At 37.1% G+C, this 27,001-nt stretch overlaps 1 protein-coding gene across 2 annotated transcripts in view; it reads left to right on the forward strand.

Moving 5' to 3' along the window:
- INSC (INSC spindle orientation adaptor protein) overlaps nt 1–27,001 on the forward strand; it is a 242,670-nt gene that overhangs the window by 136,953 nt on the left and 78,716 nt on the right. The window contains exons 10-15 of one of the 2 annotated variants that reach the window (XR_008577455.1): nt 3,217–3,283; nt 5,821–5,976; nt 6,644–6,720; nt 8,675–8,805; nt 15,919–15,959; nt 26,686–26,718. Coding sequence is in view for 1 of the 2 variants with exons in the window: in XM_054828497.1 (XP_054684472.1) it covers nt 3,217–3,283; nt 5,821–5,976; nt 6,644–6,720; nt 8,675–8,803 (429 nt within the window). In the remaining variant the exon portion in view is untranslated. Of the gene's footprint in view, nt 1–3,216; nt 3,284–5,820; nt 5,977–6,643; nt 6,721–8,674; nt 11,902–15,918; nt 15,960–26,685; nt 26,719–27,001 lie in introns of those variants that run through there. The other variant, XM_054828497.1, reaches the window with a different exon arrangement.

Consider the following 27,001-nt stretch of genomic DNA (forward strand, 5'->3'; position numbering starts at 1 on the left):
CCTGCTGTAGAGAAGCACCTGCAATTGATGGATCTGGATAACAGAGACCTGAGTATGGACTATCCTGGGTTAGTGTATTGGAGGCATCTGCTAGAATACAGATATTGGAGCTGTATGGATCAAGATCTCGCTTCAGAAACAGATCTGTCTAGTAGACATACAGGCGTGAGGCGGGGAATTATGCTGGATGGGATCAGTTCTTGCAGCACATGGTTTCTAAGACGGTCCACTATAATCCATCATGAGGTTTGGCAATAGAATGTGAGATTCATGTTTCACTAAAATATGGGAATCTCTGACAATCTTTGCTTAACAGTACATCTGCAGATTCCACATATCAAGATATCACTACAGTATTGGAATTTGTGGGTAGCCACAGCACAGACTTTCTGCATGGTGTGATAGCACTGGCAGATGATCAGACCTCATGTATCCTGTCTTCAGGATATCCTCTTTTTTGTACTTTGAGCTTACTACAACTTCATTGCGTGGCTTAGGAATCCAGAAAAAGTTGCAAGAATCATAAATTGTCTCAGGTGCCAGTCCTTTATAATCTTGGAGTGTAATCTTTTACAAGAAATAGCTTCAACAATTAATGAAATTGGGACTAAACATTACAGCTGAACAAAAGAGATTCCATGTTAAATATTTTCAAGTCTTTCAATTCTTTTAAAATTATTTTAATTCTGAAAGAGGTTTTGGTATCTATTTTTTCCAGTAATTTTAATCTATTTTCCTGGTGGAAATAAGGCTTAGGCAGTCACTTTTATTTATATTTGTTTGTGCGCTCCATGTCTCACAGTAACATCTCAACTGGTTTGCTGATTCAACAGGACTTCACAGTTATTTCTGAGAGATTGCCTAAGGCTTTATGAAATTTGAAGCCAGATAATGGGAAAAGAGAGGCTAAGATAAAGATTGCAGCATGAGCCTAAGTATCATTAGACAAAAAAAAAAAAAACTACAGCGGGACAGATGCCACTGGAAAAGATTTGTTTATGGTTTGTGATCAGCTCTAAATCCAGAAAAAATGAGTCTTCATTAATACCAGTGCTCATGGAAGTGTTGCTTTTCAAAGCAAATTGAGTCTACATTTAAGTTTCTGTTTTCTTCTAGAGAGTTCATCTTTAGTATTAAACTTCCTTGAACTTTGTTCTGTATTGCAGAGTGTAAGCTGCATGTATACTGAATTTTAAAATAGGCAAGTATAGGGGAAATATAGCATTAAAAGTCAACTCTTTATTCAGCTTGCCTATTATGTGTTTACATTATGCTATTTCACCTCACATCATTTATATCACAGGAAAATGTGACTTTTTGGGGGAAAGGAAAGTTTGTCCATATGGAGTGAACTAATCTGTAGTTTAACTGCTTTTCAAGTCCTACTAAGATTTTAAAAGATAATGTAGGTAGAACTTGACAGCTACTGATGAGAAGGGTCTTTTATAAACCCCTCTGGAGAAGGTTACATATAAACCCATTAGGCTAGTTCATAAATACCTTGCAAAATATAGGGGCCCACATAATCAACGCAAAGTAGTATAGATATAACCTCAAATAATTTTTGGTGTCAAAAGATACACACAAAATATTTTTATGTATGAAAATACTTATTAGACAAAATAACTTGAAGCAGTGGAATAATTGGCATGTATTCAAATTGTGGTTAATTGAATTCTTCATCTGTGGCTTAGAGAGCCACATGGGGTAGAGATTCTGCATAGAGGAAGCAATTTTCATTAACAGGATATAATTTAGAATGAGAAAACATATACACTCTGCCTGAAACACAGTTAATAATTAATATGGAATAAATACATAGACATATACTGAGTTACCATATTTCTACCTGTCACTCTTTAGAGTTTCAGCAACTCATTTGCATCCTAAGTAAGTATATTTATTCAGAGAGATGACACTGTAACACTACCTTCAAAAGTGGAAGACCTTTTTGTCACAGCACCAAAAATGAGTCATCCTTGTTATCAAAATGGCAAAGTGAGATCAGAATGGTGATTTGATCTCATGCCTACTCACATCTAAGAAGTTTGCTTGTTTGTGAACTGACACTGTACTGTTAAAAAGCGGATAACCAGTATCCAAAATGATCATTAATTTTGAGGTTGATCAGGTTTTCTCAACTAGAACAGCAAAAATTAAAACTTCTTAAGAAAGAATTTTATTTCTATTGTGTATTCCAATGGTCTATACCATTTATTATTTGGTCACTCACTTATGCTGTTAATGCTGAGATATGTTTGCATGCAGAAAGCAAGTTATTTGAAGACTAAAGTAAAAAAGAATATCTTGCAGGATGTATGAAAGGAAGTACATGATATCAATGAAGGGACTGGGTGATTGAAAGCCAACAGCTCCACATGATCCAGTCTCTGTCAACAGCTTGCTGCATCACTTTAAGCAAGATGCATTACATTTAGTTTTGAAAACTGTTAGTGCTGTTTTGGATAAGAAATTCTGTAAATCAGGATCTCAAAATGTGCTTCTGTTTGTACAAAACCTAATCTTGGCCTTAGCTCAGGAAAGGTATAAACGGATTTTTAAGTCCAGCTCATTTTGGGAAAGTGCTTTGACCTGCATATAATGGCTTCAATAAAACTATAAAGTATTCATAAAATACTCCCTTGAATCAAGGCTCAAAACTCCAAATCCATTGCGAGGATTTCTCAACATTTCAGCTGAACTCTGAAGCAGAAAGGTAGCAATAACTTAGTGCTACTGAACATAGCCATATGCTGGTTCTTAACCTTTGCTCTGAGCTCTACCTGAGCTGGAATGTGACTACAGAATTGGTTCCTGAGGGCAGGCAGCTCCTGGCTGAATTCTTTGTAGGACTCCAGGGTTTTTTTCACTTGGTTGGTTTTAAAAATTTTTATCTTCCTCTTTCTGCCGATTTGACCACTGAACAAATCTGCTGCATAGAGCTCTATGACAGTCTTTTATGAATGAGTATAGGAGTGTGAAAAAGAGAGGTTTCACTTTTCTTGTTGTCTGGATTTTGGTTAGCAGCCATGTATGTAAGATAAAGACCCTGGAGAAATCACAAAGGTGGGAATAGACTGTTCAACTACAAGAATGCTTTTTAATTTTATTGGGTTTGCCATATTTCTGCCATACTAATTTTATAAACCACAGTGCTATTAAATATTACTTAATTGCAGGGCTATACTTCATATTTCCTTCTGTTTTTAATAACAGGTGGTAACAATATTGGCAAACATGTCTGTCTTGGACCAGTGTGCTTCAGAAATCATTCAAGGAAATGGTATGTATTTTAGCTGAATTATAATCTGTATATATTTGTGGAAAATGTGAGTAGATGGGAAAGGAGGGGTTACAAGGTAAAGGAGAAAGGCTTCACTAATAATACTTCATTTTGCATCCTGTCTCTGCTGGATATTGCACATTGCTGCAGGGGGCAAAATGAGCCCTTGGGATGGTTCTATGTAACTGAAATGAATTACCACTGCTTTAGAAAACTTTGCATGTATGACCGTATTGCTGATGTTCTCTCTGTGTGTAACTTACTCATAGATACAAAGCAAGGTAGTACAAAGTGTTTCAACAACTTTTATTCTGGTAATTACATTTTATAAGGTGGCAATTCTTACACATTGAAAGACATAATCTGATACTGAGCCATGCATACCTGCATTTTGTGTCACTTTTTTCACAGGTATTCACAAGTATTATAAATTTTGAGGCATTATGATTTTATTACTATAGAGCAGTTGCCAATTTTTTTTCCACACTTCTTTAAATATCATATTATGAGAAATTCATTATATTGAAAAAACTCTAGGTGTTATAGGCCCACCAGAAGTCTGAGAAGTTAGGTTAATAATTCTGTAGATAAGGATACAGGAAGATGTAACTGCTTTTTAATACACCTACCAGCAAATTCATGGCCAAGCAATACAGTAAGAGGTTTTTTGGGGTTTTTTTTTGGTTTGGGATTTTTTTTTTTTTTGGTGGGAGATATTAAATTACAGTGAAGCTTCACATATATTGCTTTTTCTGCCCTGGGAATATCCCTTCCACACTTTTTTAATTAAGGTTTGGATAGGAATGGTTTGAGTTTGGATTCGTTTGAATCTCAGACATGGCTGATTGTAGGTGGGAGAAGGAGTTTCAGAAAGCATCTACATAGAAGCGGCTCTTGAAATAGAATTGGCCAATTCCTATGTAATATTGGATTTAGAAGTTTCTTGCATTTCAGTGGAAAATTTGAGCTCTGTGCACACAAATATGACTGGCAAGGATCAGGCACAACTAATTTGCTTGATATGATCCATGCACACAGAGGTAGTGCGCATTTGATGTCTTTGCTAAGGTGGATAGATGTTACAGTTTGAGACAAAATGACAATGTGGAGGTGGAATGGATCTGGATACTGAAGCAATTTAATGACAGATAAATTGATTTTACAAATTACCTGACTTCCCTGTCCCATGCAGAAGACAGTGCAGTGAGGGGGAGGAGCGAGGCAGGTTAGCACGATGGTTTCTTATATGACCTCCTTGTTGCATGGGAGGGATGGGGCAGTCTCAAAGAGAGGTTGGTCAGGTCCATGTGGTGGTTCCTGCCATGCTCCTGGTCCAAGCTCCCTGTGTTCCTGGAGGTTGGAGACATGGTCCTGGACCTCTTGGTGCAGGCACATGGGGCTTCCCTACCCAGAGTCTTTTCAAGAAACTCTTGGTAAGACCCTGACATTTCTCAGGACTCTAGGTGTCTGTAATTATAGGATTGGGTAGAGAGTACCCTGCCAGTGATTTGTTTGTTTGACTTGTGCTGTTGTTTGCTGATTTGCTGTTGTTAGCCCTCACGATGCAGAGATGTCCTGGAAGATTTTGCATTCCTTTATGATTAACAGATTGGTTATGTAGTTTGGCTGTCTATTTCCTTGAGCACACTAAAACGTTTTTTGTTTGGGACAGGTGTTTGATCATGTTTCATCTACTTCTGCTACAGCAGAAACTTGATTGAAGTTCATGAAATTATACTGACAGCTATGCCAAATAGGCCTAACTCATGCTAGATACTACAGTAGGTGGAGATGTGGATTGTCAAGCACAATGTGATGATGTAAAGTTTGTGTATACACTCTGTAATGGAAGTTCACACAGAAGCATTTGCCTTCAGATTTTTGAGAAAGATTGACGCTCATCTCGTGTATAAAGACTTTTTGCTTCTGCCTAATGTTGTGATAATCAGATGCTGGTCAGAAGCCAGATTCACAAACTGAGAAGGGTCTTTGAATCCTGGAGAGTTTAGATACATTTTCTTCTTAACTGACTTTTTTATATGTTGATTGTTATCTAGCTGCATGATTCTGATGCTAATTCTCTTAATTATTTATGCAAATGTTCTAACAGTTAAAATCCTCTGATGCTACCTGAAGTAATCTGAATGCCTAATAGCATATGGAGTCTAATAGCACATAATTGTCCTTACATTTAAAATAGTCTAGAAAATAGAAACCAGTACAGTCTCATCTGTTTTTGTGCTGCTACAATAGAATATCAACACCAACTTGTAGAGGAGTCGAGAAGTTGGAGGAGGGAAGAGTTAGTGCATTTTCTAGTTCCAGAAGTTCTGTAGCCTCCTAGTGAAGACAAACTTACGCACAGATCAGATGTGCCTGAATGCTGATGGCCAAATTGCAGTTCACATTTATGCATCCTTCATGCCCTATTTGGGCAGTGATAGGTCTGTATCTACCTAGCTTGCTTTTTCCCTTTACTTTTTTGGACTGAGTTTTTTGTTGGAGAGAGAATAACAATGGCTCTTACATCCTTCTAGGTGTTCAACTTTTAATGGAAATGCTCTTTGAAAGACCATCTTCAGGAAATTCAGCAGAAGCTGCTGCTTGTGAGCGAGTCCAACAGAAATCTGCAGTTACGCTGGCACGACTCAGCCGAGATCCTGAAGTGGCAGATGCAGCCGTAAAACTCAGCTGTAAGGATGTATCACTAGCTTAATGGCAGACTGAAAAAGAGGGAGGAACTGCCAGTCATGGAGAAGCTCTTTTTAATTTTTAGCCTCACTTGGTACACTTTATGGAATAGGTTCCCTATACAGTCTGTCCAGAGAGTGACTGAGGAGGTCGTGCTAAATGAACCTCTGGCTCATTTCCCAGAGGAACCTGAGGTGCAGCGTCCACTCAATACATAGCTGTGGCAGACTGTGCCAACTGACCGTGCTGCCTCCTCTGTTCCTTTATTTAAACCCTTGTGCAGGATCTGTCAGTGGACAGAAAAGTTGGACCCCTACAGGTCCAGATGTGATGAATCTAACAGGAAGCAACATGTTCTTTTGGCTGCAGTTTTTTAAGGGCGTGTGGGAGGACTGATAGGAAATAAATGGAGGTCACAATTTCCACTCTGAAACAGCAATAATGGGTAAAAACAATGCATTTGTATGTTTATGCTTACAACTATTAATTATGACTGCTCTGAACTACATAGTTGTATGGGCAGTCCTTTAAGTATTTGCATATCATCTTTGCATTAGAGATCATATCTACTAAGGGAGATAAATGTGAAACATCTAAAAAAGACCTCATCTCAAAATAAGGAGTTTGTTTTTCTAAATTATTTCTCCTGATACTCTCTTGTGCACTCAGGTATTCCTCGCCTAGTTAAACTTTGCAGATCACCAACTGAAAGAAATAACAGTGATTCTGTTTTAGTGGCATGTCTGGTAGGTACATTTTAAGCTTTCTTTCATGCTTATCCTGAAAAATGCAGAAAAAAAAGCCCTTTAGATTTCAAAATGCATAAGTATTGCAGGGATGTTTTAAATTCATGTCAGGGTCTCCTGCTTTCCCCCTTAAGCATAATCCTGTACAGTGTCAATTATTTATCCTCTGATTGAAGTTTTAAACACATAAGGAAAAATAGCTTCATCTTCACATTATTGAGCACTAAAAATTTCACTGGAACACTTCAGAATTTAAGGTTTCAGTAATTCTTGAATTCCATTCTCTGATCATGTTATGTTTGCTGAAATGAGCCTTGAATCACAGAGGTAGCAGCCCTTTATCTGCACACATACATATATATGGAAATATTTATGTAAAGTGGCCAAAGAGAAGAAAGGAGATTTCTTGCTTTTACTACAATCAATTTTTTTCTATTTGAGTCTCCAAGACAATATAGTGTCCAGCCGAGGAGTGGCCAACAGAAGGTTAACGCTTTTGCTGCTTAGCAGAAAGATTCCAGCTGTTAGCCCCAGCCAACGGTCGGGGTTGAGTAATTTCACCTAGCATTCTGTGAGAGGAAAGTGCTCTGGGGACATGGAGGATCTTGGGTTAGGAGATAAGTTTTGATGAATGAAGGCTGAAGAATATTGTTTGACAGTGCTTTTTAGTATTAATGTATTTTAAATGTAAAAGTAAAACTTGGTTATTGCAGCTTTGATTAACAGCTAGCTTTGTACCAGCATATGAGAAGTTTTATTCATTTAAGCAGGACTCATTCATTAAGACAGTATGAATGTGAACATTAAGAAATGCTGTGGCTATTCTTCACACATGCCGAGAAGGCTTGTTAATCTTGTATGGCTAGAGCAGAGGCCACAGAGTGACGGCAGTGAACCAGACTGTGATTTTTCTGTCTCATTGAAGTTTTTGCTGCACATTCCTTGAACTCATGCCTATCGTTTGGGATGTTACCTGCCTGTCTGTCTCAACAATTCTGCTTCTGATATTTAAGTAACTGCCTGATGACACTTTCTATGGCAAAAATGTTGTCCTTGAGACATAAGCTGCTTCAGGTTCTGACAGGTATTGTCACAAAAGTCTGAGGGCTTGTACTGTTTGGTATTTTTAGCTTGGTTCTTTACTTTTTGTATATTTTGAAGCAGATGATTAACTCTTGTGTTAGTGCTGCATTAACAAACAGCACAGAGATAAGCTGATCACAACTATCAGACCTTACTAATAGAAGACAATTTTTGTTCTTGAGGAAAGCCAACCTGCTTTCCAGTTGCATCTGTCATGTCAGGTTGCTAGAAGGTATGTAATTGTTGTATATTTTTCTCCAGTGAGAAAAACAAGTAACTTAGAAGGGAAGAGTTTATGAAAGTAACAGTAATATCAATACAATTTGTAATGTGCAGCCTCATAATCGGAACAACTGGCAGTGTTATTTGTTCCCAAATGGTTTGAAATGTCTGGCTTCTTTCTACTACACTAGTATGTAAAGTATTTCTGTTATGGGCATTGCATAAAACTTCAGTAGCAGAAGTTTTCTGAATCAGATGGCTTAGAGTTCTCATAAATAACACAAAAGTTGAGAGGAGAGTTGAGATACAAAGAGGTAGCGTGAAACGTGCAGCAGATCAGAGATAGGTTTACAATCAAAGTGCTCTGACTCTCACCTCTGTGTTCTTTAACACCACGCTGTCCCTGCTGCTCAGGTCTGAGAGTAATATGTGCCCCAAAAGAATTGTCATTTAATGCCTGCATTTGAGGGGAGATTAATCTGACAGATGAAGACAGTAACAAGAAATTAGCCAGGTAGAAGGGTCCATAGACCTTCACAGTTCAGTTTTGAGTCTTGGCTATTATTTAGAGATAGTTATAATGGATTCATGCAATGAAGACTTTGTCAAACCTTAACAGTATTACATTTGTGTTGTTTTGTTTTTCTAGGCAGCCTTACGGAGACTAGCAGTTATGAGTCCTGATGAACTTGAAGATTCAGATTTTCAGCAGCTAGTAAAGCCCAGACTTGTGGATTCCTTTCTGCTATGCACAAATATGGAAGAGAGCTTTGTATAAATGTGAGCCAAAAACCTTTGAAAAATAATCAAGATGATAGGTATACAATAAGATAGTACATATACAATTTTATTTAGTTTTAATCCTCTTGTTATTTATGACTTATTTATTTTAAAGCCATGAATGTGTGGTTTGTAGGAGCAAAGAAACAGAATGAGCAAACTTGTTTCAGTGGTTTGCAAAGGTAATTTTTTATTTTATTTTCCTGCCAAGACACGTCAACAGACCTTATCACTGCAATCTAACAAAATGTTGTTGTCTTGTTTAATATAGTTGAATCCAGGTAAAGAAGCCAGGAATTTGGTGCTTTGATGTTAAATGCTTCTAATAATGTTTTATTGCTGATATTTTTCTGCAGTTAGAAGATTTTGCAGGTTTTTTTAAGAAATGCTTTAATCTCATGCATTTGCTGCATTAGAAGAAAAGTAATCCTTAAAACTGCAAGTATATACTTTGAAATGAAAGGGCTGTCACAGTCAGAGTCTAGTTCTTAAATGTTATTTTTTAATAGAATTATGAAAATATGTAGCTGTGATTAGCTAAGAAAATTTTTCAGAAAATTTTCAAATACTGGCTTGGAATGACGTTAGAGGACATTCTTACACTGTATAAGATACACACTTGCAGACAAGTATTTTATTTACATTTACGGAAGTTCCCCAAAGAAATTGAGAGAATTCCAGAAAAATCTTTATGAAATCAAACAAACATCATCAATGTGAAGGTATATAAGATTTGAAATCATTACACACTGATAATTTTCCCTCCTTTCCAGGCCTCACAAGAACTGGAAGTAAGCATGTCCAGACATGTTTTTAATACTCAAGCTACTACTTTTGTGAAAAGTTGAGCATGCATACACTAAATAATCAGAACAGATAAATTAATTGTAACTTCAATTTCCATGTTTCTGTTTTTCTAACTAGTCCTGTATTTCTAAAACTGTGAAATGGGACTTTCAGGAGCTCTTGGAGTTGAAAAAAGGAGATTTTACCAATGGATAACATAAAGAATAGAGATGATTTTAAAATATATTTATTTTTTTAATGAACATTCCTCTTAAAATTTGCCTTTTTCTTTTCATCAAGAAACCACATAAATTTAAAATTAATCAAACAGCAATATCTTGAGAGTGTTTTTTCTTCCAACTTGTCACAAAACAGTCTGTAGATTATGAAAGTATATGTGGTTTTTTTTCTTGATGGCTTGCAACTATTGCTCTGGATCATTTTATGATCAGCAACTTTAGGGTACTAGGACATCTGCCAAAAAAGTAACTACATGTCTTCTTTACTGTACTTACTTTGTAGATATGTTAAGCAGCTTAATTCATTAATGTTTATTTAGTATTATGTGGTGTTTAGATGAAAGGCACCAGAAAATTGCTAAGCTGTGATTGCCTTCTGCATTTTCTGTGTCTGAGAAATCTGTTTTGCTTCAAGCACTCATAAATGGTGGCTACTTTGTTCTCCCCTTGAGTATATACGTTAAGAAGTCTCTGCCTTAACATTTCTTCTTTGTGATCTCTTCATTTAACTATGAGATCTATCTTGGCTGAAGTTTTAAAACATTAGAAAACATACAATGACCTCTGTCATAAGCAACTACTCAAAGATAAGCATTGAATCAGATGTTTCACAGATGTAATTTTCTAGTAAGAGCAGAGATGAATTCTGCTTTGTTTGCTTACTTTGAGACAGCTCCTTAAACTTTTGAGATTCTTAAGATGTATGGTACTGTACAGCTTTAAAAATATTATTTAAGTTTAACGCTTTCTTTTCTAAGCAGAAATACATGTATGAACCATGGATTCTTTAAATGGTAAGATCAACATTCTTGGAATAAACAATGAACTCGTAAATCTCATAAAAAATGAACTCAATAAGGTCCCATTGCTATCATGCTGATAGCGTGATAATCCCTAATAGAATACAACACATCAAATTCTGTTGTGAATGTCCTGTACTGAACCTTGTTGTGTCAGCTGCAAATAACACCAGAGATATGAGTTTGTAGATGGGTAGAGTTTATCCCATAATAGGCAGAGTTAAAATCTCATTTAAAAACAATGTCCACACCTGTAAAGTGAACTGAAGTAGCTATTCAGAAAATGCCATTATGACTCTTAATGTTTTAAAGCCATTTCTAACATGTCAGTCAAATATTCAGTGAGCAGGCCAGTAGCAATGAATTAGTCTAATTTGCTCTTAGAGACAATAATGTGAATCCTCATCAATTGATTTTAATACAGATACTCTCAATCTGTAAATATGTGGCCATAATTCTAGGCCCATATTGTCCTTTTACATGTGTTCATATTATGAATGTGGCTGTTTACATTACAGAAACAAAATATATTTAAGGTGGATCTCATATTTGTAGTAGAAAATTATATTTTGAAAGAGCCAGTTCAGACCTGTTATCACCTAAGTGTCATCAAAACCATTTTCACTAGGTCTGATTTTCTCACCTAAAGTTGTGCACTTTATTTTTGTATATGCTAAAGTTTATGACAAAATAAACATACCTCTTCCCTTCCTCTTAATTAACTTGAAAATAAAAAGTCATTAAAAATACTGAAATATTATTTTCTCATTACTTCTGAATGAATTCTGGATTAAAAATGTTTGCTTTGAAAGTGATTTTTCAGTTTTTAAACCAAAAATAAAGGAACAGTTTAAGCCAGAATAAACATGTTTAATTTCAATGTAGTATGGAACAAAATATTTCATATCAAAAGATTTTCACTAAAACATGTATTTTGGTGGATCAATCTTTCGACTCCCTATGTATATACATATACAGTTAGTAGAGTGAGGTAGAAAGTATGTGTAATACATTTACATATCAATTCATATATGTGAACTCATTGACCTCTAGAGACTGCCTGTAGGTTAGATATTAGCTTAATTATTCTGGAAACTAAATGTTATGCTTGTCAGAAATGTTGTAGTTTCATTTACTTTTTTCTGAACTTTTTAGATTTCATATGAGATTAGAAATGTTAGACAAAGACAAACATGCAGTGAACTACAGAATTCTTTGTAACTTTGATTTGCATTCCAGTGACTTTGGACATTGTGTTCAAATTTCAGCTCTAGTTTGAACTGTTTACAGATATTCGGGGCCCGGATGTTTCATTTATAGAATAAATTTTTTTCTCAGTTTATTATGTGTTTGGTACATGAATCATTTATGTGGAATGTTACTTGTCTGACCTGTTCTGTTTAAAATAATATTTAAATCCACAAGGGACAAGATAATGTCTTTATAAATTGGATGTCTTACCTATTTTTTAGGGTTGCCTGTTAATGTCCAAAAGACGGGACTTGGTCTGTAGGGTGCCATGTTGCACTAATACAGGACTGATTCTGGTATCTCATATGGCTGGTTCCAAATATGTATGTTGACCATCTCCTTTTAAATAACAGCAATGAACAGTCAAAATACCATTGGCTTTTGTATTTTGAGAAATCTGCTTTGATTTTCAGTTTAAATTTATATTAAATTTGATGTATCTAAAATAACACTCTAGACACTGTAAATTATTCACTACTGTTCTTTTTAAGGGGAGGGAGGGAGGGGGAAAGGGAGGGAGGGAAGATGGCATCGAGCATTGAAAGATAGGTCTAAAGTGAATTTGTTCATTTGAGTGGGAAGTGCTTAGCTGGTGCAGAGATAGGTGAATAGTTTCAGCCCTTGAGAGGGTAAAGAACTAGGAACAAGGGAAACACAGGGTCATCTACTTTAGATACTTAAACGCTTTGCAGAAATCCTTACCTCTATGTTCTAGTTTGCTCTTGGGTCTGAATTTCTCTTTCTCTAGCTGAGACAACTTTCTGTCTCTTAGGAGTGTTATTTGTAAAATTGCTAGTTATCTGAATAGAAGAGAGTTAAATTCCAAGGTCTGGTCCTGGTAATTATTATATTGATAAGGTTTTTGCTGAGAAACTAAGTAACAAAAATAACCTGTCAAATAAATGTACTCTAGATCACCTAGAACAAACAGAAATGTTTATCGTTCCCTCAAAAGGGGGAAGAGCATATCCTCCAGAATATTTGAGAGAAAACATACATATAATAGTCTACTTCCAGGTATTGGTACTTTTACAAGCAGACTTGCTAACTAAGAATTTATGAATTGATCAGTCCCCTGCCAAATAACTACTGAATCAAAGTAATAAAAGAAAACTACTAGACCTACACACAAAACACCAGGAAACCAAAGATTTTTTCTCTTTCATTTTCAACAGCCTATCAGTGACTTTTTGTTTTAATGATTCAAGTGCACCAAAACCCCAATGGAAGCTATGGGAAACCAGTGCAAAGAAAAAGTAGGTAATACTGCTAATTTGCTTTAGAGAGAAATTTAAAGGGAACAAAAGGCTTAAATGGTGTGAAGAAGGAGGTGTGTCTAACGCAGTACCTTTTCTATCACTGTTGTGATCACCTGTGTCAGAAATATCTAACTGAAAAGGTACACTGCTTGTACCCTTTTCTTCAAGCTTTATGGATATTACCACTGGCTTTTAACTAGCTGTTGTCCATGTCCTCCACAACCTTTAGAATGTGACCTAATGCACATGTCTTCAAAGTAACTTACTGATTTTGGTGTATATAAAAATTTAGTCTGAATTTTTTTGTATATCACATAATGTAACAATATTCTTTTTGAGTAGTTCTGGAAGGATATACTTTACAAGATATGTCCATTATGTATACTCATCAGGTAAGGCAAATTTTATGATAAATCAAGAAGATATATCTAAAAAGATCCAGAAACAACCATCTACGTTTTCACTTGCGTCAAAAGAATAATTATGGAATGGGCTTCAATCATCTAGGGAAGCCTTCTTTGAAGCTATGGTAAGTCAGTGTGCCTGCACTGCTAGTAAAGAAGAGCCAGAGCTAACCCCCAGGTTTCAAGATTCTTGCTAGAGTTAGAACTGTGGATATCTAACATAAAATAAAACAAAACAAAACAAAACAAAATAAAATAAAAATAAATAACATCTCACAATATGAAGCTGAGGATAAATGACTTGTAAACTTGTGATAAACACAAAAGTTTAAGGAGTACACTTTGTACACTAAGCAACGTGCTTGTTTACACACGCTTGCTTCCATTTCCAAAGCAAGATACACTGCCCTTTGTCATGACTCTCTACTTCTGTACTGCTTAATTATCAAAAAGGCCACACTTTTTTTCAGAGCAGCAATTATTACAAATTAGTGATTCCCAAGTTTAGCCCATCTTTAGGGATGGATAAACAGGGAAGTGACTAAATACCATGATGCACAGCCGATCATTTACATGAGTGTCTCATCCTTAAAAGGATACAAACTTCGTGGAATGAGACAGACTAGTTATTGGTTTAGAATATCTGGAGTAGAAGAAATCTATCATGTGCTTTACTCTAGGGGGGAACTCTCATCTGTTTTGAAGATCAATGCTGTAAGTATAGTCCAGACCAGTAATTTAGGTACTTTCTGTAGACCACAGAAAGAAGTGGGCAATTCTTTCTCTCTGAGGGTGACCGCCCAAGACAGAGTATACATAATGCCATGGAGCTGCCTTTTTTTCCCAGTGGCTATGGAAAAAAGTGCTGATAATTTGTTTGGAGGAGATGTCTAAACACCTTGACATCTAACTATTAGTTCAGATCATGTGAGATGAATTCCAGACTCAGTCTAGAGACAAAAGGAAGGCACTTTTTCAGCTGAGGTTTCACGTGCTGTTTACATATCAAATACAATTCCCATCAAAATATTTTGCAACATCAGACTCCCTTTGAAATTACTAAGTGAGACATGATTTTCTTGTTTGGTATGCACTAGATGGTGACTCCTCTTTGAATAGCTGGGCTAACTTGTCAAGCTTATTATACCAGATTATACATTTCTTATTAGAGAAAAATCTCTTGCATTTAAAGAGAGGGAGAAATAAAACAGATCACAGGACACTAACTCAGAATGGTCTCCAAAGTGAGCTATCCTGGACAATATGTGAAATACCATTGAACTAATAGATAGCATTGCACTTGTCAGGAAAGCTACTGCTCACCAGAAAACAACCAACTAACCAACATCCCCTGAAACCCAGTATTCCTTCTTTCCCAAAAAGTAATAAGCTGACCTCTAAGGAGAAAAAATTCATCTTACACTTCCGACTTTGTTTTAGAATGGTCTTGTCATCTGGTTTTAGTTGAACAGAGTTAAAAATACATTGAACTCTTTTTTTCCCCCTCTTTGTTAGTTTAGAACTTTAGCTCCCCTGTTTGTTCTTGCAGTTGTCAGTGATTAATTGTGAATTATCTGTGAAGCATTAAATGGACTGTATACTAATGATACATTATGCATTATCCTATTAACCATGAAATCAGAACACATGTAGTGGAATCATGGTGAGCAGAAGAAAGATATTAATGCACCATTAATTTATTAATAGTGGAGAGAAGAGGAAAGTTACTTTTTCAGGCAAGCAAAATATTCATGGTGAAAGAAGAATAAGTCTCTCTACTAGGATCTTGAGGGGAGGTGGGGAAGCAAGAGAAAATATACATAACTGAAATATTGGGTGTGGAATTGCCTAAATCAATAAAACCTCTGATTTTACTTGGAGAATGGCATCTATTTGGAGAATGGCAACTTTCTCTCCAACCTATTTCACAAAAAAAAAAAAAAAACCCAAACCAACGGGGGGGGGGGTGTATGTGTGTATGTGGAAATGTTGTAGCTGTTTTAATTCTGATTTAAATGTTGTAAATTGGCAGGGGCGGGGGCAATAATTGAAAATAAATTGAAAATTAAATCATTAAAACATGGGTTTGGTACAGAGGTGTTATTGACATCAGGATCTGAAACTAAGTATTTTGAATTAGTTCTCAGATACTTTTGAGGTCAAACATCTTTCACTAAAGAAATATGGGTATATTTTTCTTAAAAAAATTTCTTTCTTAAATAGGTTATATTTTTAATTAAAAATGTTTCTATTAAACACAAAGGGACCCTCACTGCATTTTAAAAAGCTAACCAGAAAAGAAAAACTATTTAGTTTAGAGAAGAGCCACAATGCATATCAGTTAAAATTCTTTAACCATTACTTTGTTTTCTAGGGTCTTGCTGCATATGAATAAATATACCAGGTCATTCTCTGGTGAGTGTCAATAGACAAACTATATTTTATTAAAATTCTGAGGCTAATCTTTCTAATATAAAACTATTTCCAGATCCTAGCTGTAATCAGTAGAATAAAATATGGCTGCTGGTAAGTCAAAATTTTAGAAGTATGAAGTATTTCTTTTAATAAATTTCAGTTTAGCAGTTCTTCTAAGTCATAGAATCATAGAATCATAGAATGGTTTGGTTTGGAAGGGACCTCAAAGATCATCTAGTTCCAACCCCCCTGCTGTGGACAGGGACACCCTCCACTAGACCAGGGTGCTCACAGCCCCATCCAACCTGGTCTTAAACACTTCCAGGGATGGGGCCTCCACAACCTCTCTGGGCAACCTGTTCCAGTGCCTCACCACTCTAACAGTAAAGAATTTCTTTCCAACATCTAATCTAAATCGACCCTCCTTCAGCTTAAACCCATTACCCCTTGTCCTGTCACTACACTCCCTCATAAACAGTCCCTCACCATCTTTCCTGTAGGCCCCCTTCAGGTACTGGTAAGCCCCAATTAGATCTCCTCAGAGCCACCTTTTCTCCAGGCTGAACAATCCCAACTCTCTCAGCCTGTCCTCATAGGAGAGGTGCTCCAGCCCTCTGATCAGCTTCGTGCCCTCCTCTGGACTCGCTCCAACAGCTCCATGTCTCTCCTGTACTGGGGCCCCCAGAGCTGGACGCAGTACTCCAGGTGGGGCCTCACCAGAGCCGAGTAGAGGGGCAGGATCACCTCCCTCGACCTGCTGGCCACACTTCTTTTGATGAAGCCCGGTACACGGTTGGCTTTCTGGGCTGCAAGCACAACACTGCCGGCTCATGTTGAGCTTCTCATCAATCAATACCCCCAAGTCCTTCTCCTCGGGGCTGCTTTCAATCCATTCCTCGCCCAGCCTGTAGCTGTGCTTGGGATTGTGCCGACTCATGTGCAGGACCTTGCACTTGGCCTTGTTGAACTTCATGCGGTTCGCACGGGCCCACCTCTCCAGCCTGTCAAGGTCCCTCTGGATGGCATCCCTTCCCTCCAGCGTGTCGACCACACCACACAGCTTGGTGTCATCGGCAAACTTATGACTTCACAAGTGGAATAAACTTCTCAGTTGCAAACTGTCCTATGGTCCTGAAACAACTCTTCACTGTCCAGTGACTCTCACCAGTTCTAACTGCTCAGTTTGCCTTTGCATAAGATTTTACCAAACAGGTTCTCATATTTTGTTTTCCTTCAGGACATTTCACAGAGGTTGTAAGTCCCTTTTTAGCTTAAGTCCAGACACTCCAGTGTCAATGGACAAAAGAAAATCTAGCTTCACCCAGGGGCTACTTTTTCAGTCAAAGGCGAGTGAACAAACATCATATGGTTTTACTTGCAGCAGTTTTGTAGTCCTACCCTGCAAACTGAAGGTCTGTTTCATGTGGGAGGCTGAGAGCCAGGAAATGTGAGACGTACAAGCAAGAGGGAAGGTCTTGCTGAAAGTGCTTTCTCCTGTTGAAGATCCAACCAAGTCGTCTTCATTTGGAGAATGCTCCATGGCCCCTAATGAGTTCAGGTGTCTATTGCCTTCCTTCAGTAACCTGTGGACTTGTTTCCTTTTTCAAAAAATCTCAAGTGGTAACTTCTCTCTGTTCTCATCAGGACAGCTGAGAGCTGCAGCCCTGTGGATAATTCTGATTTTGTCTGCATACCTCTTTTTTTCCACTTTATTTGTAACTCTTGCCTGCTGAAGAGCCATCTTCCTTACTGTTTGTTTGCTCATGACAGGCTTTTCTGAAATCTAGAAAACTGCAATCAAACTTAGCACATAACTAATATATTTCTTATGTATACAGACAGCATTATTTTAGTAATACTGAAGCATTTCCTGGAGTACTTAATGTTAATAGTTAGACAATTTTGACAGGGACAGTTGCTTATATTATTCTCCTCCAGTCACATACTTTTACTCAAATCAATAAACTGCTTTTAACAGTTCAAGTAAAAAGTCTTTTCTCAATTTTAACTTATTTTTAAACAAGAAAGCAATTGTAAAAGCTTAACATGAAGGTTTGATTTTTAAAAAATAGAAGGCAGTCAGACGAATCTTGTAAAAGGAGTCAATCCTCATGTAGCAGCCCAAGGTTTTACCGTAGGCTGCATTTTTCTTTTTTCTTGAGAAGGAGTACAATGTTGCTATTGTTCAGTTTCATGTTAGTTCTGGCTGCTATTCTACAAATCCCATTGACAATACAGTAATCTAGAGGCCCCTTTACAGCTGGGTGGGAAAGGAATTGAAACAATAATGTTTTAAATGTTCTTAAAAAGTGCTTGAAAGTTTTTTAACTCGTTCAAGTGACCCAGTCACATGAATAAGGATATTTTAAAAAGTCTTAGTGATGCATTTGCATCTTATCTCACTTCCTAAAATATTTAAAAGCCAAGTTTTCTTACATGTGTAATGTCTCTAGTCAGTGTGGCTGTTTTAATCTGGGTGAAATCTGAATAAGATTAAGTCATCTACAGACCTGCAAATGAACCTTTCTGAAGTCTTTAAAACATTGTTGAACTCATCATATATATATATGATCATTATGCATTGCTATGCATCCAAATTCTCTTCCAAGTATTAAGGGATGAATGTAGCCAGAAAGACAGCTTCTCTTGGGGCCACCTGGTCACATGAAAAAAAATCACACAAAACATTTTCTTGTCCTGGGAATTGTTGAGGATTAATTTTTTTCTTCCAGTATTCTTTAAAAAAATGCAAAATTTGTCTCTCTCTCTCTCAAAAAAAAAAGAATATTAAATTCTTCAGCAAATTAAGTTTAGACTACAGAATTTTTCTGTAGCAAAGTAAGGTTTTTTTAGGTTGGTTTTACATATTATCATGTTCTCTGGAGTTTCTTTTAAAAGAGAAGAGTAAGAATTTTTTTATTTTATTCCACGATGCAGATAAAGTGACGAAAAGTTATTAATTTTATAGAGAACAAAGAAAAATGCTACAGGTCTCAGATGCAAGGAGTCAAGGTCAATATAAGCAAACGAATATCTACTGATGTTGTGTTTCCTTAATCAAAGATGCAGATTTTAACTGGCCCTAAGTTTAATCTGATATTTATTTAAAACTATGTGATCCCTTGGAGACATAGTGTGCACATGGGAAGGGAAAGTATCAGGAATCTATCTGGATGTAGCTGGCCAGAAGGAGTACGAGCCCTCTTCCATAATGTGGGAAGTCTAGGCCTCGTGGGCCTCTTGTTCCCAACAGGAGTAGAGAAAAATGTAGCCATGCAAACCAGGTGAACTGACGCATGAGGTCTCATTTTTCATGACCGGGGTCGATAACAGCAAGTGAAAGTTGAAAAGAATTGAACCCAAGTGTTTAGGAAAGACACACTACTGGGGCTTGTTTAAACTCAAGAAACTAAAGCAAACAAATGTTGCAGGGACTGGATATGAACACTACAGCTGGAAAACCAACTGTAGTCACAATCAGGGCTATAGTTATAATCAAAGTATCATTGAAAACTTTGATATTTATGAAGTATCAAATGGCATGGGAAAAATTAATACAATGCTAGACACTGGTTTTGTATTAGCAACAACATCACTTCGTAATTGACAGCTAATCTGCACGTGGTTTGGTTTACAATAGTGGCATGAGTTCTTTAAACTCATTAATCCATTGACACAGGTTAGAAAAATGGATGTATTCTTTTTCTGTCAAAACATGCAGATGTAACCCAGAGCAAAATGAGCCCCTCTGCTTTCTCAACTCATGATGTAGTGCAAACCGAGTTTTCAAAAGCTTCTTTTAGATGTACTTAAGGACTTGCTGGGGGAGAAGTGGTGACATCTGCTGGAATTTTAAAACACTTCATCATGTGTTTCCAAGGCTGCTAGCAAGTCGTATTTGGTTTAGGTCTAGAGTTGGATGAATTATGCAGAAACAATTTCTACTTATATTCGTGCAAATTTGGAAGCAAATCTTCAGCCATCTTGGGGTTGCTTTTGGTGTCATTTCCTGCACAAACTCACAGAGTTATTAAACTTTAATCGTATAACTGTTGGCAGAAAATAAATGTTAAGCTCACAAAGGAATACTATGAAAAGTGAATTTCTAATGTGCTTTCTGTAAGCCTGTGTACCACAAAGCTGATTCCATGAGTTATGTTCATTAGACAGGAGGATGGAAACAATATTAACTGATTTACAGGACGAACCACAATTGAACAGTGAGTTTGTGCTTGAAGTAGCAATCCCTTACTATAAAAGAAATTTAAAACAATTCAATGAGAAAGGAATATATGGAGCAAATTGTAACCCACTCCCCACATTTCATGGAAAGAAGGAAGGAAACTCATCCATCATTAAATGCATTCATTAAAAATTATTCACTCAGATCCATTTAAACCATGTTGTAACTTTAATCTCTTGATTTCTTGGGGCTAGATTGTGATGTGTACTGCATGCCCAATAAGGGTGTGAAGGCTTTTCTTGCATCCTGATGTAGGTTACTTGGACCTTGGGACTGGGCCTGCAGGAGCAGCAGGGTTATACATCTCCTTCCTCTCTCCCCTCTGAGGGAGTGTGCGAAGGGGAGGGAAAGGGGGATGGGATTGCAGAAGATGAAGCAATCCCTCTTGGCACAAAAAACCCCTCAGACTGGCTTGCTGGGATTGGCTGGGGGTCAGGGTTTCCCAAAATTTTACTAGTCTGAACCAGTGATAAATAATTCTGTGTGGGAAAAGGAAGATGTAGGCAATAACTTGGCCTTTGAGATGCACCCTTGAGGTTTGTTTTCCAATGTTATCTGTGTGCTATTGCAATTTACCTATCCCATCCCCTTCAGTCTGTGCGTAATCTTTAATCCTTAAAATCCAAAGACTTTATGACTTTACAAAGTTTATGACCTGATTGTATGGTGTGATTGTGTCATAGAGTTAAAAATCATAAAAAGTGAGGAGTAGGAGTTTTCACTCACCTTAAACTAAAAGCCAAATTACCAATGTCCAAAATAGTTCCACAGGCTCTCAGCAGCTCTGTTTTACCTGGCGCTTTGCATTTTCAGCCTTTGCATGCAATGGACTAAATAAATTGTGTGATTTCTGGTGGGTAATGTTAAATGATTGTTCAGAGTCTGACTCAAAATTATCTAGTGGAGTCAAACTCATCTTCCTAGTAGAAAAGCTAATAATTGGTAGACAGTGCAGCACTTAGATTTTAGAGTAACAGGCACAAGAAATACCCAGGGGAAAATGGAGAATGATGCTCCTTGAAGTCCCACCACCATTTTTCATTCCTACTAAGAACTGTTTCAAATATTACATGTAGCTGGTTCACATTATTGTGCCTGTTTGGTTTTTTTGTTTTGTTTTGTTTTTTAACCCATTATATCTTTTTAAAAAAAATTGTCTATGCTGTGAGAAACTTTCTGTAAGGTTTTCCACCAAGCTGTCCTTGAGGATTTTCTACTGTTAAAAAGATTTATTATTACGGTATGACAAAAGGAAACCATCTGCTGTCATTCATCAAAATGCAAGTCTACCACCAGTCTTACCTCTAATTCTGAAAGTTGCAGATGCATGGAGATTTTATATTGATTTTTGCACCTGTGAGCATATGACCTATTCTAATATCCTATTCCTGCAGCCTTCAGCTGAGTCCTGTGAATCAAAGTAGATCCCCAGTCACAACCGGTTTTCTAGTAATGGGAGTTGTTTCACTTCAGCTGTGCGCTCTCATAATAAGACTGCCTGGCTAAAAAGATTATAAGTGTGATAGTCTAACTTACCCACCACAAAATTGGAACTGTTTGGCTGTCAGTTAGCATTATGGTGAGAAACTCTGACATGGCAGTTTTTTGACTTTATTAACAAGTTTTAATCCTCCAAACAAATTTTGTTAGTACATGTTGACTTTCCTGCATTGTGTCTCTGCTTTGCTAGACTGACAAATTTCTATCAATCCATCAATTTTATTTAGCTGGCCTGCTGCTCACAAGTTTCTCTAGATTTATCATGACACAAATAACACATTTTTAATTGAACAGAGATTCCCTGAGTCTGTATGCATATCCACATCCATTTCTAACCATTTTCATGGCTAAAACCTACTCTTACTGCAGACCTTTGAATATCCAAGATCTGTACACAAAGTCTTTATATATTTTCAGTTAGTACTTTTCATAATTATGCTTTGCTGAATCAGGTCAGGGTGCTCAGCCTGATGGGGAAACACGCCTGTATGTAAGAAATGCAAAAGTTGCCTGTACAAGGAGCTGGCCTACCATCTGGCACAAGTTCATAGTATTTTAGTACTACATCCACATATACAAGATGAAGATCTGGCTGAAGACATTATAGCTACAATACTCTATGTTAAGCTAGTAAGACAATGAATGATTGAGGGTGCAAGTACTAAAATCTTCCCCAGACAATAGCACATGATATCGAATTAATAGTTATGGTAAATCTGTCTGAAATGTATTCCATATCATTTGTGGCAAGATTTGCTTTCAATCAGAGATTACAGAGAACATTTAAATTAGCAATGAGAATTACCCTGAATAACAAGCTCATTATTTACTGTATTTGCATTTTGTTGAGCTAATTAGAAGCACTGCCTGGTTAGATTTTGTGGATCCTTTTCTATCCTTTCTGCACGAAAGCCCAACTACGGAATGTTTCTGAAAGCAACAATTGTGATTTTATAATGAACCACAAGAGGGGGGAGAATGAACATAAATGAAAGAACTTGATTTTAATGAACAACTGTTACATTTAGGACAATGTTGTATCAATGCTCAGTTTAAGAATCTTGGCCAGGTGTTGTTTGTGGAAATAAAAGTTTTAACTAATGGTGAGATGCTGTTCATAAGATTCACCTTGTCAGGTCTGCTGATTTATTACGGAGCTTCACTTAAAGCTGTGGACAAACCACACTTCCAAAGTTGCAAAATACTATGCTGAGTGTACTCATCCCTTTCCTTATTGCCTTGATCAAACAGAAACAAATGCTAATGAAATTATAAAAATAGAGATCTCTGTGACCTGAATAATCAGCCTCCTACCCTGCCTTTTAATTTTTTCCCCCAATTATATAAAGCAGTTCTCTAACTCAAATAATCAAGGAATTTCTCCCGGGTGCATAGATGATTTTTTGGTGTCAATATGAAAACTAAATCATCTCACTGTTGTGATCATGGACTGACACAGGACTGGTGAAATTCCAAGAGTGTTTTCAAGCTACTTTTTCAAGAAGGCTCATAGTCCCCTGCTTCTCACGTGCAGAAGCTGCTATAGTGGTGACAAAGCTGGGGACTTCTCGAGATGGTACTCTGGGACTGCAGAGAGCACATGCCCCTACAGCTGGATCAGCTCTTTGTACAGACAGCTTTGGCAAGCAATCGGCTTCCTAACCCCAGGACTCTGTGGGCTTGATGGCAGCTCTTATAGCCAGCTGGAGGGCAAGGAAGGAAAAGATTTCAAGAAGCCACCCACTCCACCCTCCAATTTCTCATTTCAAAATGGATATAAGGGGCAGGCAACTTTCCCAATTTTTAGTCCTCTCTATCTCATGTTCCATGTCCCTCCTGGCCTAGGCTGTCAGTCTCCTGGGAGAAGGGTAGGAAAAAAAATGAGTCTTACTTTCCCCCAGACTAAGAAAGAGGTAAAGCAACAATTAAAACAGTAATAGAGGATGGTATTGCAGCAGGTGATTGCAGCATGGCAAGAAATAGTAGCACAGGCAGCAAATCTTCTCAGCTTTTCTCTTTAAGTAATTGCAAGTAGCCCAGTAGGCTATAACTCTGAGAGAGCACCATGTAATGTTATTAAGCAAAATTATAATGTCCTTAATTTCATGTTCAAAAGCTGAATGGTGCTGAAGGAGTCTTGCGGAAAGAAATTAAGATAGTTATACTAGAAAAAGACAGAATGTTGATTACCAGCAGTGAGGTATACAGATTTGACTAATGGCACAGTTATTGTATGCATAAGCCGTAATGGTGTTTAAGTGGTTGCTAGAATGAATGCAATTAATGTAATTTATTTGTCAGCATCCAAACACTATAATACTTGGAATAGGATGGGAGGTCCCTTGCCTAGTATATAGCTGTACGAATATTTTTCAGTGTCTCTTTTCACAAATACACAAAACCAGTGACTCTGATTTTTTTATTATTCTTCTTCTCCTCTTTTTTTAAGGAGCATCATCTACATAGTTCCACTATTTAAACTGAATTTTTCTTGGTTTGTGTCATGGATTTTGGAGGGATACTTTGGGATGATCTAGTCTGACTTGCCACTTGAAGGCAACAAGTGACATTGCATCTGTCCTATAGCTCCTGAGTGAGTATATGTTTTTTAGAAAGAGATCCTCCTAGTTTGACAGAACTACTGTGGGGTTAACAGTAAATTGATTGCTTTCTTAAATTGCTCCAGTGATTAATGACAATCTATGCTTAAAAAAAAAAAAAAAAAGGAAAACCAGTGTATTTCTAATGTGAGTTTCTGAAGTTAACCTTCAGCTACAGGATCTTGTCATGCTGCATCAAAGAACCCTGTGTTAATGGAGAACTTTCCTGCCTCTACCTAAGTATGACAGGGATGTAATACAAACTTTTGAATTACACAGGTAAAGCTTCTGATATTTCTCATTGTATGGCTGTTGCTTTTGATCTCACATTTTTATAGCTTTCTGACCATTTCAATATCTTCACTTTGTGCTTTTTGTTTTCCTGGTGGTTTTTTTGTTTGTTTGTTTGTTTTATTTTTTTTATCTAAAGACCTCACTAATGTCATGTATGTGGACAAAACCACTGTAGTGCTCTTGCTTGATAATTCCCTACTTACACAGGGAGTTAGGGGCATCAATCCTGTTGAAAGCTGTTCCTTTACATGATATAGTTCCTCCAAACGTGAACAGCAACTCTACTACCACTTTCTACCCTCTACTTGCACTAATGTGCAAACACTCCTAGCTTTGGCGTTGTTCCTAACCAAATCAGAAAGAAAGCAGATTCGTTATTATTGGACAAAAAAAATTTATGAATATGTTAGGACTAATAGCAAAACTTTATCAACATGCATTTTGTTTTCAAGTAAGTTATTCAAAAATATTAACAGCCTCTTTAATTTACTGCTCCTCTCTGTGCTGAAAACTGACACTGTAGGACTGTGATGAGACACTGTTGTCTTTCAGTCTGTATCCAGATCAATTACCTTATTGTGAAGCTACCAACAAGAAAGCTGTGACTGGGCTGTATATCAAAGTTCAACATAAATAGCAGCTGTCAAAACCATCAAATTAATTATTGTTCATTAATCATTTCTTGTTCAAGATGGAGAACCCTTCCAAATCAAGGCACAGAAAACTTGGAACTGCTGTTTGCAGCAGTAGAGATGTATTTCGATGCGGGTTTATGAATTTCTCAAATGTTTATTATTTACATGCTAAATATTTTTTTTACTGGAAGTCTCTCCCTCCATACCCAACACAGTTAAATCTGAAAAATGTCAGAATAGATAAATCAATGCAGTCCCATTGTAAACAGTGGAGCTATATGAATTTATATGACTGCTTCCTCTTTATTCCACCTGACTTACATGACTAGCTTGAAGGCAGTGTCATGTTTAGAGTGGCTTAAAATAGCATAGAAATATTTCTCTTAAGACATATTTAGATTAGATGTTAGAAAGAAATTCTTTACTGTGAGAGTAGTGAGGCACTGGAACAGGTTGCCCAGAGAGGTCGTGGATGCCCCATCCCCGGAAGTGTTCAAGGCCAGGTTGGATGGGGCTTTGGGCAACCTGGTCTAGTGGAGGGTGTCCCTGTCCACAGCAGGGGGGTTGGAACTAGATGATCTTTAAGGTCCCTTCCAACCCAAACCATTCAAACCATTCAAAATACAGCTACAAATGGAAGGCTTTCCTTTTCATCATCAGAGTTTGGCTAGCAAAATGAACACAGTAAGAATCATAGTTAATAGGGAAGCTCCTTGTACTGGAACAAGTAAACAGTTAAAGTCTTGTGAAACAATGAAAGACTAAAATTTAGCTCTGATTCAGAAAGCAGTAAATTACTATTTTTATTTTTTTTTAACAATTAGCTATATTGAAAAAATACATCCTAGTGCCTATGTGCTTCTGAGCTCTTCACTGCATTTCAGAATCTTTGAATTGCTTCTTGTTCCTATCTTGATCTTAGGAAAACCTGTAAGTGAGAAGCTTGATTTAACATAGTGTTCAAATTCTGCTGTGCATTATTTCCCGTGCATACAATCTATACAATGATAAACCTGAGGTGCTTGAGTTTTTAACTCCAATAATCACAACTACAAAACCACAAATGGACTTTTCATTTTTGCCTTGTAAGAGCTATAAAACCTAAGGTAAAGCCTCCTGCCAAATCGCTTTTATGGGAACCTCACTTTCCTGTTCACTAGTTTTACTCCAACTAATTAAAAGCAACACTCCTGCCCTTAACTGTGGTTTCCAAGGTTTTCATGGGGGCACATGCCCCGTCCGAAGTCCTGAGTGAGACTGAATTGGAGGTCTTTGGTGGGTTCATACCCCAGGGCACCTGCACCTGGGGATTTGAGCTACAGTGTCCATAAAGTCCCCTTCTCCAAAACATGGAAGCCTTAAAATGCTGAAATGAGCAGGCCACATAAAATTTAATACAGCAATGAAGACAAACTTAGTCCTGATTCTTTTGTTTGTTTGTTTGTTTCAAATAGGATTGATCATTTTGATGCCTCTACAAGGAAAAGGTGAGCTGAATATTTAAATCCATGAGGGGTGGGGGGTTTCTTTGGGGGGGTGTTGTTGTTGTTTGGTTTTTTGGGGTTTTTTGAGAACATGCTCCTGTCTGTAAAAGGTCTTTAAGCATTCTGCATTCTCCTTGCTTTCTAATTAAGTTTTCTGGGCTTTCTAATGTGGTCCTCTGAGTGCTGGAAAGTAACAGAAACAAGAATGCATTTAATACCTGGCCTGGTGTCTTGGCAGCAAAGCTTAGCACTCCAGTGTGGGGAGTAGCAGGTTCAAGACCAACCC

This window comes from Grus americana, chromosome 5 (assembly GCF_028858705.1).
Source record: "Grus americana isolate bGruAme1 chromosome 5, bGruAme1.mat, whole genome shotgun sequence".
Classification (NCBI taxonomy): domain Eukaryota; kingdom Metazoa; phylum Chordata; class Aves; order Gruiformes; family Gruidae; genus Grus; species Grus americana.